Here is a 15,620-nt window from a genome sequence, read left to right on the forward strand (position 1 = left end):
CTTCATTCTCATATGGCTGAGAAAGATAGTGTATTTACAGAAAATATGCTCTTATTTTAGCTTTTGGAGCACCTTCCATAACCTCTATGAGAAAATCATGAGAAGACAGTTCTCTCAAACATGATACATGAAATTGCATCAAAAGGCTTTTCGACACGGTAAAATCACCTAAGAACACAACACAAATCCTAAAACGAGTATGGCACCATCAACAAATTATTTATATTGTAACTAAAATCTGTTATCACCCTTTATATGTTCTCCTTTTTGTGACCCTCAAAACCTGACACTTACTGCAATGCATTTCAATGAGGTACTATCATGTATATTGGTGCCAAGATGGCTGCCAGCGCTTCCTGGTTGAAGTGCTGACAGCCAATCAGATCTCACCATCAGATCTGTGCTTAGGCTCTGCCCAGATATACACATTTGTTTGTCCTTAAATATCTTGGAAACTATTGAACAGATTTACACCATTTGCTTTCTGGACTAAGATCTAGCTTTCTGTCTAATTTGGTGTTGTTCCGTTCAGCAGTTTGGGGTGTAATTGGGACTAAAATCTCTAAGAGAATTAACATGGGAAACCCCATTTTTTTACTCCCTCTTTTTCTTGGCGCCAGCTTGACGGATCTCCCCAAAACTAGATAAAGTGGGCACTTTTTTTCGGAAAATTTGGTGAAGATCCGTCAAACTGCACCAAAGTTATAAGCAAGTCAAAAAACACTTTTCCTATGTGTGAGAAGTTGGCCTAATATATGATGTTTCCAATTCTGGAACCACCTTGTATCAGTCCAAACAATCCCTTATGGTGTCTGGTTGTAAGTCAACCTTATAGACAAGCTATCCTAATGATAGCATGGACTCAGCAGCCTTAAAGGCTTAACTTAAGAGGTTGTGTTAAGAAAGCTGTTTTACCAATCACAATCCTGTAATATCAAATGAAAGGACACTACACAAGTATATATTATAAAAATATATGTATTTATTACTAGAATAATCCTCTGTACTCTTTATGAGTGCAGAGGCACAAGCGTTTAAACAAAAGCACAGTTAAACATATGAAAGTTGCACAATTATGGATGAGGGCGGGTGGCCACTCAAACCATATATTAAGAAAGTGGTATAAGAGATACCAATCGAACAGTGGTTAGGCCTAGGGCCTAGGGAATCGCTAGGAGCAGTCGGGACTAGCAATGCTGAAGTCGGGAAAAGCCCGCGGGATTCGGGTGCAGCGCTTAAAGCACAGGCATGCACCAATGTAAAGTCAATGGTGCGTAAAAGTTACTAAGTTGTAGTTTAAAGATACTTCCGCTCAACCTAGAAGGACGAAACTTAAGACACATACACTAGAGGTGTGTACCAGTGTGGGAACAACGGCGTTGCTGAGTTACCTCACCCACAGGAAGCGGGTGCACAGGTGCGAAGTAGTGTCGGGTTTTGTCACGCAGGTTGCTGGTGCTTGGAGCTGAAGATGCTGCAGGCGTCGAGACGAGAAGTGTCCGGTGTGATCCAAGGGTGGATCGAAGTTAAAGATGATCTGAAAGCAGAGGGGACAGAGTCTGGGTCACTTAGCAGTGACCAGGGTGGAACCAGAAGGAACCAGGCAATGTCGGGCGCTTTCAGGTCGCTGACGGGTCGCTTCTCTCTGCTGCCACGTGGACTCTGGGGCACCGAGGATGTCCAGGAGTGGATCACGAGCTGTCCCACGCAGGCTCTCGCTGTCGGCGGTGTCAGCTTCCGGATTGGAGCAAACAACCCTTGGCAAGGGCAACCCACTCGGGATTCGAAGATGGAGTTGTACTCGGACCAGGAGGGTCAGAGCGGGTGCTCCTTTTCAGGGGAGCGAGGGCAAGTCTGGAGCAACCAGAATCACAAGTTAGTTTTCAAGGTTCGTCGGCACAGGGGCCACAAGCCAGCGGGCAAGTGACCGGGCGAACGCGTTGAGCCAAAAGAAGCAGAAGGGCCCCACGCAGCACGCGTGAGTGTAGAGGGGTGAGCTTCGGTGCAAAAGTGGCTCAGGGCTGGGGCTTCTCAAACCCTGATGTACAGCTTCGAGGGTCACTCGTGGGCTGCACGGTCAGAGTCTCGTGGTCTTTCCAAGATGGCGGGCCCCACTCTTCAGGTCGCCTCCACGGGTCTCAGCTCTGCAGGGACTGTGGATCGGGCTGTTAGAAGGCAGGCTCACTTGGTCTTGTCGAACTCTGTCGCTCGAGTTCCGGCGGGAGCTGCAACAAAGCAAAAGTCGAGGTGCTGGATGGTGCCTGTTTGCACAGGGTGGTCACTCCTTGACCACAAGGGAGATTCTTCAGTCTTCTACGTCGAGTAGGATGTCGAAGGGTCCAGAGTTTCGTTTCATAAGTTTCAGTCAGGATAATCTGAGTGCTTTGGCACTGCTCCCATTCTTATTCCAATCTAGGGGGCTGGATCACCTGCTAGGTCCCCTCTTATGGGTGGGACCCAGGAAGGGGGTGGTTACACCCCTTTCCCTTTGTCCAGGTCGCGCTGGGGCTGGTGTGCCCCAGAACCGTTTGACCGGATTATGCAAGGGGAAGCCTTGTGCTCCCCAGCTACTGTCTGGTTTCTTTCAAACCTCCCTGCTACAATCCACTATCTCCTGTCTGGGGTGGTGCGACACCTCACGGTGACAGGAAACCCTTTGTCAAGGCCTCCTCTGCTGAGTTTCGGTCAGCAGCAGGAGGTCAGACTCGTGTCTGTGGCAGAATCGTCCATTTCGTGATGCTGAGGCTCTTTTAAAATCAACTGCGTTTTAGCACAGTAACATGTCGTCTCCCTTTAGAGGGGTGGAATGCTATCCCCGTCGACAGGACTGTCGAGTGGATAGTATTCCAAATCGTATGACACCTTACACGGCATGTTTTGATAAAGCCAAACCAAAGTTAACATATAAACGCGAGGATTATAATGCACTTACTAGTATATGGTATGGCATTATCCCGGAACAGCTTAGGGAATTGGTCCCGACAGCTGCAGACAGGCTCAGCTCATGCTAGAGCACCATCTCACATAAAACCAAGCACTCTGCCTCCAGGATTGTTAAGGCCTGCCATAGGAGTGACTTATATGGATATGTGTGTCCAGATAGGTTTAGATATAGGCATACTATATCTAAGCAAGGAGTGATTACACCACCTTGCCCCAGCTGAGTGATCAGCCAGTTGTGTCAATTTTGGATAGCCAGCCAGAGGTGGCAAAAGATATGCTGCAGCCCCTGGTAGGCCTTGGATGCACCTATGCCCTGGGCAACTATAGTGCACTGTACAGGGGCTGATAAGGTGACCCAAGCCAATTCAGTTATGCACCTAGGGTACATGAAATCCATTTTACAGAGAGAGCAGATAGCCTGGGGCCCTGATTAGCAGGGAACCAGGCCAACTAAGTCGAAAACCAGCTAAACACAAGGCAAAAAATCTGGGGTAACCATAGTCAGGTAGCCACCTTCCTACACAACCCCCCCCCCACCCCAAACGAAAGGAGATAAGGCTATCCTTGACCAGGTATGCCTATATTGCCTGAGTGGCCATATAAGGAAGTACCTGCACTAGCATGGGTACCCCCTGTCTCATGGTCCACTAAGCAGTCCCTCACCCTTGGGGTATTAGAGGGTCTCCACCATAGGGAATCACTACCTTGGGTGTGTTTATGCAAAGTAAAAGGCTGGTTTTGATATGGAGTATTGAAGCGAGGATCCACTAATTTAGGGCTCAGCTTCCTCCAATTGTCTTCCACCATGTGTGCCTTTCTTTCTTCAACTGAGTTGCACTGTGCTCTCATGGTCAACCACTGGCTACCTAAAGCTGGAGGCTGGGTCCCTCTGTTTGGCTTACTGGAGGGACAGTTCAGGTTTGGGCCCTTTGGGTCCCAGGATTGGCTGTGCCCAACAGAATCCATCTGTGGGAGGTCCCTAACTACTTTTAAGGGGGCTCCCTCAGGAGTTTTTAAAGTTTTCACCTTACTAGGGCTACTAGTTTCGGTGCCCCTAATCTTTTGATGGGGGTGCTTTATTTGACAGGGGGCCCTTTGGGGCTCACTGTCCTTCTTGTCCTCTGCAGCCCTGGGCTGACTAAGGCAAGGCAGAGGGGGCAGGTTACCTGCTCCAGACTGGGTCCCACCTGAGAAGGGTCCACTAGGCATACTATATCTAAGCAAGGGGTGATTACACCACCTTGCCCCAGCTGAGTGATCAGCCAGTGTTGTCAATTTTGGATAGCCAGCCAGGGGTGGCAAAAGATATGCTGCAGCCCCTGGTAGGCCTTGGATGCACCTATGCCCTGGGCACCTATAGTGCACTGTACAGGGGCTGATAAGGTGACCCAAGCCAATTCAGTTATGCACCTAGGGTACATGGAATCCATAATACAGAGAGAGCAGATAGCCTGGGGCCCTGATTAGCAGGGAACCAGGCCAACTAAGTCGAAAACCAGCTAAACACAAGGCAAAAAATCTGGGGTAACCATTGCCAGGTAGTCACCTTCCTACACTATGGAACCTAGGTCCTAACTAACTACCTACTGGTGACCGCCAGTAAGTAATATCTAGATTTGATCTACATGTTTTGTCTGGTTTGGGCATTGAGAAGTAGGTCAAAGGCACTCCTTGCTGTATTTCTTTTCTTGGATCTTTTTTCCACTTCATGCTTCGATAGCAGATCCTTGATATCATAATGTAAATGCAGCTGCTCTAACCTTGCTGCATGTTCCTGGTTTCAACCTGATGTTTGGTTGCTTTTGTATTAGATCTATACAATATCCATGTTTTATAATGTTTGATGTCCATTTGTTAGTAGTAATAGCTCTCTATTTGCACAGGAAATCTCCAATTCGGACTCCTGGTGGTGTTGTGCGTAGGGGCTTGGTTTTTGTTGCCTAAGGTGGAGCTCCTTGTGGGGTGGTACCTCTTCCTCTGTCCCTTCCACAAAAGGGCTACAGCCTTGGTGCCCCTAGATACTGCCATTGGGCTGGTGAACATAACATTTGGAGTAACTGCTTGTAATACCCTCTTCCATGCATTATTCTTCGTGGGGCAATTTCCCTTCTGAATGGTCCTCCAGACAGTATTGCTTTCTTATCCTTCTAGAGGTACGGTAAGGTAATTCTTTATTGTACAGTTAATTAAATCTCACAATTTAAAACTCTCAATTTAAAACCATCAACATTAAAATACGTAACAATCCTTGTTTGTACATTAACATTTTTAAATACGGACTGCTCGATTACATTATTGATATTATACTATTTCTGTTCGTTTCTATGTGGCAGGTAAAAACTTGAAAAAAGTGCTTATGCTTCAAAGTACGACATGGGTTCTTCGGGGCGGGTCCACGTGAAGGTTGACCGTTAAAGTGCTCAGTGAATCTTGAGTCTTTCAGTCACTATGTCCTGCAGACTTTAGTGAAATCATTGCCTTTGAGATGTTGTTCATCTTCATTCTTCATTCTTTGAAATGCATCATCCATTGCAGCTTCAAAAAGGCTTTCACCACCGAAGGGTATATTGACCACTGCAGCCTTACTTCGGCTTGAACACAGAAACCCTCATCCAGGCATGTCTCCTCAGGGTGGGTCCTGAGCAGCGCGTACTACATAGACGTACCCTATGCACACAATTGAGACCGGGACTGAACTTCGTGTTTGAAGTAAGCCAATGGTATATAGATCCGATGTGGTGGTGTAGCTTCAAGGCAACAGAGGTAGCTCTGCGCCTATGTGATATGAATACTCCTGTAGTAAGTGGATTGACGAAACGCTGTTCCCGGGTCACCGTGTTCCTGGTAGTGGACACCACATCGGATCTATATACCATTGGCTTACTTCAAACACGAACTTCAGTCCCGGGTCCCAATTATAAGCGCATTTCACTTCGAGTCCACGTTGTCTTATCGACAATTGAATACAAGATGGTCTTGGGCCCCACCGGGTCAGAAGTATCACCGGCAGAGCGACCTTTTGGCTCAAACACAGCTACCTAGAGCCCTGAAGATTTGCGAGATGCGATGAAACACGTGTCGGCTGGCTGTTGTTAAGCCTTGAAAATTAAAAGGACATAAGGATCTTCCCTTGTCATACCATTCATTTCCTATCTGTTTCATACCAATTGTTTCTCTGCTTGTAATTACTATCATAAATGTTGTTCACTTTAACTTACGGTCACAAAAATATTCAGTGTGTGCATAGGGTACGTCTATGTAGTGATTGTGAGGTCCTGTCGGCTTGCTGACATTACCATTGGGTGGTTACATGGTTTTCCACTCACCCAGTTGCACCACAAACTACTGTTCATTAGTGCTTCCATACAGGCAGTGCGCCCACTGTTAGATTGACATCTAAAAACCATTCCTTCTTTTCCTGAGCAGCGCGGTTTGCTTGCTGTATCTACTGCATCTAAAGCAGAATTCAAACATGTACTGGTGATGGCTTTGCCTTCTAGGATGGTGTTACGTGCATTTTTCTTGTGCTGCTCTGGAAGGTGTTGTATGAATTCTATCTACTCCCATTTTTGGTGGAAATATCTATTAAGCAGTGTGTCTGAATCGCCCATGTGCCATTGCCTCGAGGCTGACCTCTCCATCCTTCTCCCTTCAATGTCTACCATCTTACTCTCCTTCTCAGGAGGAGGTCCTATTGCTCCAGGTGCATTGGTTCTTGTACAGGCCAGGGCGACGATGATAGAGATCCACCACTGCATTCCCCTTGATGTAAACTGGGCCCTTTGATGAAGGCTTGTATTTGGTCTCCTCCCTCAAGCTCGAGCTCTCTCTGAGCACCTTTCGAAATAGTGAGTGGTTCAGAGAGTTTTCTGCCAGCATTGTCTTTAATCTTTAACTTGCGGGGATTTTTATGTTTGTATTTTCCTTCAATTGCTGATGCGTCGGAGTCCTCTTCAAAGATTTGGAGTCTGAGTGTCAAGTCTCAGCTTCAGTGTGAGCCTGATATGTTGCCATGTGCCTTTTGGGCTCGCTGTTCTTTGGTGTAATTTTCTGCGTACTCTTCAGCTCGACCTCCTTGATTTCGGAGTCTTACCTTTGCACCAACTCTTTTTCTTCAGGTGTCTTTTCATCGCTGGACAACCCCTGGCCCTTCAAAGAAGCAAGTTTGTGTTGTGACTGTACCAGTGCGAAGAGTGCCCACCTTTTGTTTTTGTAGGCTTCCGGTGTGCACATCTGACATCATTGGAAAATGGATAACCAACTCCCTTTATCCAGGTCCTTTTTTAGGTTTTTCTTTTTTAACGGTTCGCAGACTATGGCAAAGTGCTTACGAACCCGGAGCAGGCCTCATAGCTAAGAGCCATGAACTAACAGCATGTTTCATGGCCCTAAACTGGACCATTCTTGGGATCCATGGACCTGGTTTCTGATTCACAGACCCCAACAAAGGTCCAACACAGGACCCTAATCAATCAATCAATCAATCAATCAGTGACACTTATAAAGCGCGATACATACCCGTAGGGTCTCAAGGCGCTTGGGGGGGGGGGGGGGGGGTGCTGCTACTGCTCGAACAGCCAGGTCTTCAGCTTCTTCCTGAAGGAGAGGTGGTCTTGGGTCAGGCGCAGGTCGGACGGGAGGGAGTTCCAGGTCTTGGCGGCCAGGTAGGAGAAGGACCTTCCTCCTGTAGTCGCTCTTCGGATGCGGGGGACGGCGGCGAGGGCGTGGTTGGCTGATCGGAGGTGGCGTTTGGGAGCGTAGAAGTTGACACGGCTGTTGAGGTAGCTCGGGCCTTGGTCGTGTAGGGCTTTGTGTGCGTGGGTGAGGAGGCGGAAGGTGATTCTCTTGTTGACGGGGAGCCAGTGAAGGTCTCTTAGATGTCCGGAGATGTGGCTGGATCGTGGGATGTCAAAGATGAGTCTGGCTGAGGCGTTTTGGATCCGCTGGAGTCTCTTCTGGAGCTTGACGGTGGTCCCGGCGTAGAGGGCGTTGCCGTAGTCCAGTCGGCTGGTGACGAGGGCCTGGGTGACGGTCTTCCTGGTCTCTGTGGGGATCCACCAGAAGATCTTCCGTAGCATGCGTAGGATGTTGAAGCACGCCGAGGAGACGCTGTTGACTTGCCTGGTCATGGAGAGGGAGGAGTCCAGGATGAAGCCCAGGTTTCGTGCATGGTCTGTCGGTTTGGGTGCGGTGCCCAGGGCGGGAGGCCACCAGGAGTCGTCCCAGGCGGAGGGTGCGGAGCCCAGGATGAGGACCTCCGTCTTGTCCGAGTTCAGTTTCAGGCGGCTGGTCGTCATCCACTCGGCTACCTCTTTCATCCCTTCGTGCAGGTTGGCTCTGGCGGCGGCGGGGTCGTTGGTCAGGGAGAGGATCAGCTGGGTGTCGTCGGCGTAGGAGATTATGCTGAGGTGGTGTTTGCGTACGATGGCCGCGAGGGGGCTCATGTAGACGTTGAAGAGGGTGGGGCTCAGGGATGATCCTTGGGGGACGCCGCAGATGACTTCGGAGGCCTCTGACTTGTACGGTGGTAGGCGGACTCTCTGTGTTCTTCCGTCGAGGAAGGAGATGATCCATTCCAGCGCCTTGTCCTGGATTCCGATGTTGCTGAGGCGCCGTACTAGAGTGCGGTGGCAGACCGTGTTGAATGCCGCGGAGAGGTCTAGGAGGATGAGGGCCGCTGTTTCTCCATTGTCCATCAGGGCTCGGATGTCATCGGTGGCGGCGATGAGGGCGGTCTCGGTGCTGTGTTTGGCTCGGAATCCGGACTGTGAGGGGTCGAGGGATCTGTTCGTCTCGAGGAAGGCGGCCATCTGCTTGTTGACGGTCTTCTCGATGACTTTGGCTGGAAACGGGAGAAGCGAGATGGGGCGGTAATTCTTGAGGTCGGTGGGGTCCGCTGTTGGTTTCTTGAGAAGAGCGCTGAGCTCGGCGTGTTTCCAGCTTTCAGGGAAGATGGCGGTGTCGAAGGAGGTGTTGATGATGTCTCGCAGGTGGGGTGCGATGACAGCGTCGGCCTTGTTGAAGACGTGGTGAGGGCAGGGGTCGGTCGGTGATCCGGAGTGGATGGAGTTCATCGTGCGGATGGTGTCTTCGGTGCTGATCGGGGTCCAGGCGTGGAGGGTGGTGGTGGGGGGGGTGGCTGGTCAGTCGTGGTGTGCGTTGGTTGGTTGTTGAAGCTGCTGTGTATGTCCGTGATCTTGTTGTGGAAGTATGAGGCGAGGGAGTTGCAGAGGTCTTGCGATGGGGTGATGTCGTTGTTTCCTGCGCTGGGGTTGGAAAGCTCTTTCACGATGTTGAAGAGTTCTTTGCAGTTGTGTGCGTTGTTGTCCAACCAGTCCTTGAATGCTGTTTTCTTGGCGGCGCGGATCAGCTGGTGGTGTTTCCGGGTGGCAAGTTTGTAGGAGGTCCTGTTGTCCGGTGTCGGTTCCCTTTTCCAGACTTTCTCGAGGGCTCGGCAGTTCTTCTTGGAGCTCTTGAGTTCGTCGGTGAACCATGGGGCCTTCTTGCTGCCGGGTCTGCTAGGCGGGGTCCTCAGCGGGGCGAGTTCGTCCGCGCAGTTGCTGATCCACTTCGTGAGGTTGTCGGCGGCCTGGCTGGGGTTCGCTGAGCTGGCAGGAGGGTGATGGCTCAGGGAGGTGGCGAGCTGGTCTGCTGTGATCTTGTTCCAGCTTCTGCGGGCGGTCTGTTGCTGGTGTTGGTGGGTCGTCGTTCTCTTGAAGGTGAAGTGGACGCAGCTGTGGTCCGTCCATTGAAGCTCTGTGGCGTGGCTGAAGTCGATGTCTGTGCTGGATGAGAAGACGGCGTCGAGTGTGTGTCCGGCGAGGTGGGTGGGGGTGGACACCAGTTGCTTGAGTCCCAGGTTGGCGAGGTTGTCGAGCAGGGTGCTGGTGTTGTGGTCGTTGTTGTTCTCCAGATGGAAGTTGAGGTCTCCCAGGAGGATGTAGTCAGCGGAGGGGAGGGCATGCGGGCTGACGAAGTCGGCGATGTCCTCGCTGAATTGCGTGCGTGGTCCAGGGGGTCGGTAGATCAGGGTGCCTCTGAGGGTGGTGTTCGGGTTGGTGTGGATCTGGAAATGCAGGTGTTCGGCGCTGGTCAAGGTGTTGTCGGTGCTGGTCGTGAGACGGATGGTGTTCCTGTGGATGATGGCGATGCCTCCTCCCATCTGGTTGGCGTTTCGGTCCCTCCGGACGATCTTGTAGCCCTCTGGGATAGCGATGGCGATGTCGGGAGCTGAAGAGGCGTTCATCCAGGTCTCCGTGAGGAAGGCAACGTCAGGGGCTGTGGCGTCTAGGAGGTTCCAGAGTTCGATGGCGTGTCTGTGGACGGAGCGGGTGTTGAGCAGGATGCACTTGAGGTGGGTGCTGCTGGAGTTCGACTTGGCGGGTGCTGGTGCGGGGCTAGTCCGGTTGCAGGAGAACTTGCAGGCGTGGCAGCTGAAAGGTCCGTGGGTGCGTCTTGGAGTGGCTTGGTGGCATTCTGGGAGTCGGCCGGTGTTGAGCGCGATGAGGGTGGCGGCTGAGTACGTCAGGCGGGTCGGTCGGGGTCTTCGTGGGCCAGGGGTCCTGGCGCTGGTCGCGATCCGGTCGCGGACGGGCGTAGACGGGCTTACCTTTGGCGCGCCTTCGGCGCACAAACGGCGCGCCCGCTGCGCGTGACCGCTGCGCGTTCGCACGGTCGCCATTTAAGGCGAAGTGCGCGGGTGGGCGGAGCAGCTGGGAGGCGGGAGCGGGGAGGGTTACAGAAGGCAAAAAGGGGCGGGGACAAGCGGCGGTGGCGGGAAGGGAGGGCGGGGGGCGTCGAGGTAGGCGGACAACAAGGAAGGAGGGCAACACGGAAGAAAAATTACAATACAGTACAAACAGGCAAAAATGAACGTCAAAAACAGGGAAAAAACAAGTTTATCCCAGACAAGCACAAATAACCGTCAAAACATGAAAAACCACTCGCAGCGGCGGCAGCCGGCAAACGAGGCAGCAGCGAGGCAGAGGGCGGCAGGGGGCACACGCAGCAGCTGGTGGCCGTGCGGCGCGGGGGTGTCCCACAAGTGGGTCACACTCACCTGCGTCGCACGGTCGCCATTTAAGGCCAAGTGCGCGGGTGGGCGGAGCAGCTGGGAGGCGGGAGCGGGGAGGGTTACAGAAGGCAAAAAGGGGCGGGGACAAGCGGCGGTGGCGGGAAGGGAGGGCGGGGGGCGTCGAGGTAGGCGGACAACAAGGAAGGAGGGCAACACGGAAGAAAAATTACAATACAGTACAAACAGGCAAAAATGAACGTCAAAAACAGGGAAAAAACAAGTTTATCCCAGACAAGCACAAATAACCGTCAAAACATGAAAAACCACTCGCAGCGGCGGCAGCCGGCAAACGAGGCAGCAGCGAGGCAGAGGGCGGCAGGGGGCACACGCAGCAGCTGGTGGCCGTGCGGCGCGGGGGTGTCCCACAAGTGGGTTCACAGCTTGCAGTGAGTTCACTGGCCATGGCCATTATGTCTAGAAATGGTGGTATAATTAATAGGGTACAGGCGCCAGAAGGGTAATTCCACTGAGCAACATTTCTAGTACCTCGCGCCACAGGATAGTGTGGCTTGGAATTATCGCCACATTTAATACTGCGCATAAGTGAATTATTAAGCTGTGAACAAGTCGCATGTACAACCATACGGAGGCGACGAAACACGTGTTGGCTTGGAACACTTCACTAATTAAAGCCTGAAGAAGGAATAAAAGGCCAAAGAAACAATTGTGATCCATTTGTTTTGTTCATAATAACATCTGAAATTGTTGTTGCTTTTATATCACATGTGCTGGGGAATTCATATCATGCCCCTGGCTATTAAGCCTGTTACATCTTCTTAGTACCTGGTTCGCAGACCTCAGGGGTTAGGAACTCCACAGAAAAATCTTACTTTTTAAAATGTATATATAAAGTCAATTTATGGTTAGCTTTGGTTAGAAGACCTAATCGTAGGTTATAAGAACCACTCAGAACACACTTACAGTGAGGTTATGCTTATAAAATAGGAGGCAGAAGAAGCAATCGAAAAGCAATAGGAGGTTGGCAGAGAGGAATGAGGTTGAAAAATAAATGTTAAAAAGGAAGGACTGGAGGAATAGGGAAGAAATGGACAAGCTGTGGACAGTAGGTGAGCAACAATGAGAGTGCATGTGGTGAATATTTGAGAGGCAAAGAAGCACACAATAGAGAAAACATGAAAATGTGCACTGCTATGGGGTGCTAAAAGAAATAGTAGGTCTCAGAATGTGGAAGAGTTTAAGGATAAAAATGATCAAATTAAAAGGATGGTAATGAAGCTATGCTACAGAAACCAAAGAGGATGGAAACCTATCAAACAAGAAGAAAGCAAATGAGAGTGACAAGAAAGCCCACCAAAATCAACCAATGGGCTGTCCCAAAGCCCACTAAAAGTATTGGTATTGCCCATAATAGCTATAATCGGTCTGTAAGCAAGACCTAAAAACCACTGAAATTCCCCGGTTATGGTTAGGTAAATTAATCATAACTGGCACCCCTGTCATGCACTGCATTTGACCATACTTACGACATCACTCATGACAATAAGTAACAGACCCACTGGGATTATGCGATTGTGCTGGTGCTGTATTTTTCGCATATTTTTGGAACATCTGCCACATAATCTGCATAAAATAATCTGCACAAAGATAAATCGCTCCTAGCTCAAACGGATGAAAAGTTACTAAAAACTTGGCAACATGGGTTTGGAAGGCCCTTCGCAAAGGTTAACTTGTCATTATTCAGTTGCTTATTTCTCCATTTTGTTGTTAACCTGGTAATAATTAAGATAAATCTTTTCGCAGACAGTATCACCATGTGTATAAATTACGAAATGATGAATATTATCAAAAAATGTGCTGCAAAATTTGCTTTTTCTTGCTGCATAATTTAGTCAACCCTGTTGAATTATTTGGTGCTGTCCTATTGACTAATTCTAGTGGACCTGCATTTACCACATCCAATAGTTTCCCGCACTCAACCTTTGACTGTGTGCATAGTGTCTGGCCACAGGGCATACAGTTTGCAAATCCTTGCTTACGGATTTGTGGGTTTTGTGCAAGACTTTCAGGGGCCAAGTCCTGCACCCCATCAACTGCCGGAGGCCAAACCCCAACAAGCAAGACCTTCATCAGGCACTGTGGAAGCAGACTTATAGGACCTGGCTACCTAAGCTGTTATGGAAGGCTAATCCCCGCTGTGCAGGGACTTCAGCTGTGCGCAGCAGGCAGGGCTGGCCTACTACCAGGAGAGGTGACCACCGTACCAGGCTTTTGACCAGGTTCTCTTTCTTGTTTTTTGAAAATTGTAAGGGTTATTGGGCCCTGCCTTATGGTGAGCCTACGCTAGACCTTCCATGTGGTTTGCAGACCTGGTTCAGGATATTGTTTTAAACCTGTGTCCACAGAGGATAATTGTGCAGAGGGGAGTGGCTGACTGTGACCAGTCCATAAGGATAACTCCTGCCGCTGCAGGTCATAAGAAGTGTGCTAGGAATACTTTCACAGAAATTGGATGTACTATATCATAAGAAACCCCCACCCCACAAGAAAAACTCATAGAAAAAAACACGGTTAAAGTGAAGTTAAGGTTAGCATGGATTGCAACTCAAGATATACGCTTAAAAATCTCTAATTCATTTTAAAACCCCAGTTAAAGTACTGTTAAAGCTATGAATTTAAAAAAACTGATACATTTGTAAATTATGGTTAGCTACGTAATCCACAAAAGCTATGCAAACTATAACTTTCACACTAAATACAATGGCCACCTAAGCCTTCCCAAGTACTTGAATAACAAACTGAGCTCCATAGGAAGCGAAAGAAGCGCCAGAAATAACTCAAGCTTTTCACTGGAGATGCAGAAAACCAAAACGCAAAACATGCTGAAACAGGCATTTTTGTGCCAAGTCCTGACAATTTAGTACCAGCTACTGAAATACTTAAAAGAATAACACCAGCGTGCTAGCCTTTCTCAAGGAACCCACCTTTTCAGTATCCCCACCCCAGCAATTTGTGACTGTGATATGTATTTCACATCTTTTCTCACTTAATCCATCCTGCACACTTTTAACTGTACTCATCTTTAGTCCTTGTTCATATCTTTTGTTCGATACTAACTACTACGTGGGCAGGTTTGACTTATCAATTTGTTTTCTTTGGGAAGGAGGCGCTCTTATGCCACTCGGGCACCGGGGTTCAGAGGCGTGAGGGGCCAGCGTACTACTACTTTACCATGGTTCGCTGTGTATGCAGTGCCTAATTTGAGCTGGTGGTTTCCAGTGCAGGCACCTTATTGTGAAAACTGGCATTTAAGATAGTCTGCCACATGGAGGCGCTGTCTGCGTAATTTAGAGATAAGCAGAACAACAGTTGTTTATGAATTCAATATACATTTAAAGCGAGTAATACCTGCCGCCCAATCCATTCTTATGACTTTGGGGACTGGGAATAGTCAGAATTGTCACATTTTTAGGAGGGATATGGTTAGTAGTTGTGTATGTAGGTACTGTCGCTGGACGCGCCGGCACGGGCAATGCTGCAGTAGGTTCCTGACGAGGGACTCCGAGCTCTCACCCAGCACTTACTTTATTACAAATTAAAAACGGTGTGTACGTTGGTATGTTGTGTAGACTGTGCTACAAATTGCAGATGCGCTCTGGTAGCGGGACATATGGGTGTGACTGGGCCTGGTATAAAATACAAAAAGTCAAAGAAAGTCGAACATGGCCCTGAACACACGGTAACGTGCCATGCATGGATATTCACCTGCGGGATGCTCTCTGCAGTCATGGCGGCTTCCGACACCTCGGAGGAGATCATGGTGGGCCTCACGGCGATGGTTGGCTTGGAGTAGGGCGAGGCGCTCACTGCGCCATCCTCCTCGCGCGCGCTCTCGGCCTTGCTGCGTAGGATCCCGCGCAGGCCCTGCAGGAGCGCCTGGCCGCCGGCGCGCGCCTCGGGCGGCACCGGCTGCAGCCCGTGGGACCCCCGGGGGTGGAAGCAGTTCTTGCACGAGCCGGGCTTCCACACGTGTTCCACAAAGTCGCTGCACGCGGACATCTTCGCGCCCCCGGCTTTCAGTGAGAAGGCTGTATGCATTCTGGGCCCGGTGCGGCCGCTCGCATTTTGTGTTCTGCTCCGGAGTGCACCCCTTCGGTTTTAGACTGCACCTGGAAAGAAAGACAAACATACAATTCATTGCTCAGTTATGTTATGTACGGAAAATGTGGATTTTCATTATTTTCCTGATGCAGTAATTACACGTACATTCCTTGCTTCCGCGACAAAGGTTCATTGTCTTCGGTCTTTCCCTTCACAGATTAACAAGGACTGATAGCAGCCCCCTCCCTCCCCCCAAATAAAGAGACAACTGCCAAACCTCTGCTCTGTTAATGAGAGTGCACCGGCAGAAGCAACGCAGGACAAAACATGGTCTGTGCGCTGCCACAGTGCGTGTGCAAGTCAAACTCGAACCAGACGAGTCCTGCAGCTGGCATCAGACAGGCGTCTGGGAGTTGCGAGGAGAAGCCCAGAGAAGCGGTGGCCGTGGATGGGAACCCTCCTCATGAGGGTCTGAGGCTCGGGTGGCCCACTTATTCTTAGTCACATTAAAGTTCCCGGATCGGGGGGGTCAATATTGATTGCA

General features: G+C 49.9%; 1 protein-coding gene across 1 annotated transcript in view; it reads right to left on the reverse strand.

The window, feature by feature from the left end:
* PRAG1 (PEAK1 related, kinase-activating pseudokinase 1) overlaps window positions 1-15,620 on the reverse strand; it is a 137,665-nt gene that overhangs the window by 100,078 nt on the left and 21,967 nt on the right. Inside the window, exon 2 of the mRNA XM_086961710.1 lies at window positions 14,741-15,144. Coding sequence (XP_086817836.1) covers window positions 14,741-15,073 — 333 coding nt within the window. The 5' untranslated portion in view covers window positions 15,074-15,144. The remainder of the gene's footprint in view (window positions 1-14,740; window positions 15,145-15,620) is intronic.

This window comes from Lissotriton vulgaris, chromosome 3_1, assembly GCF_964263255.1.
Source record: "Lissotriton vulgaris chromosome 3_1, aLisVul1.2, whole genome shotgun sequence".
Classification (NCBI taxonomy): domain Eukaryota; kingdom Metazoa; phylum Chordata; class Amphibia; order Caudata; family Salamandridae; genus Lissotriton; species Lissotriton vulgaris.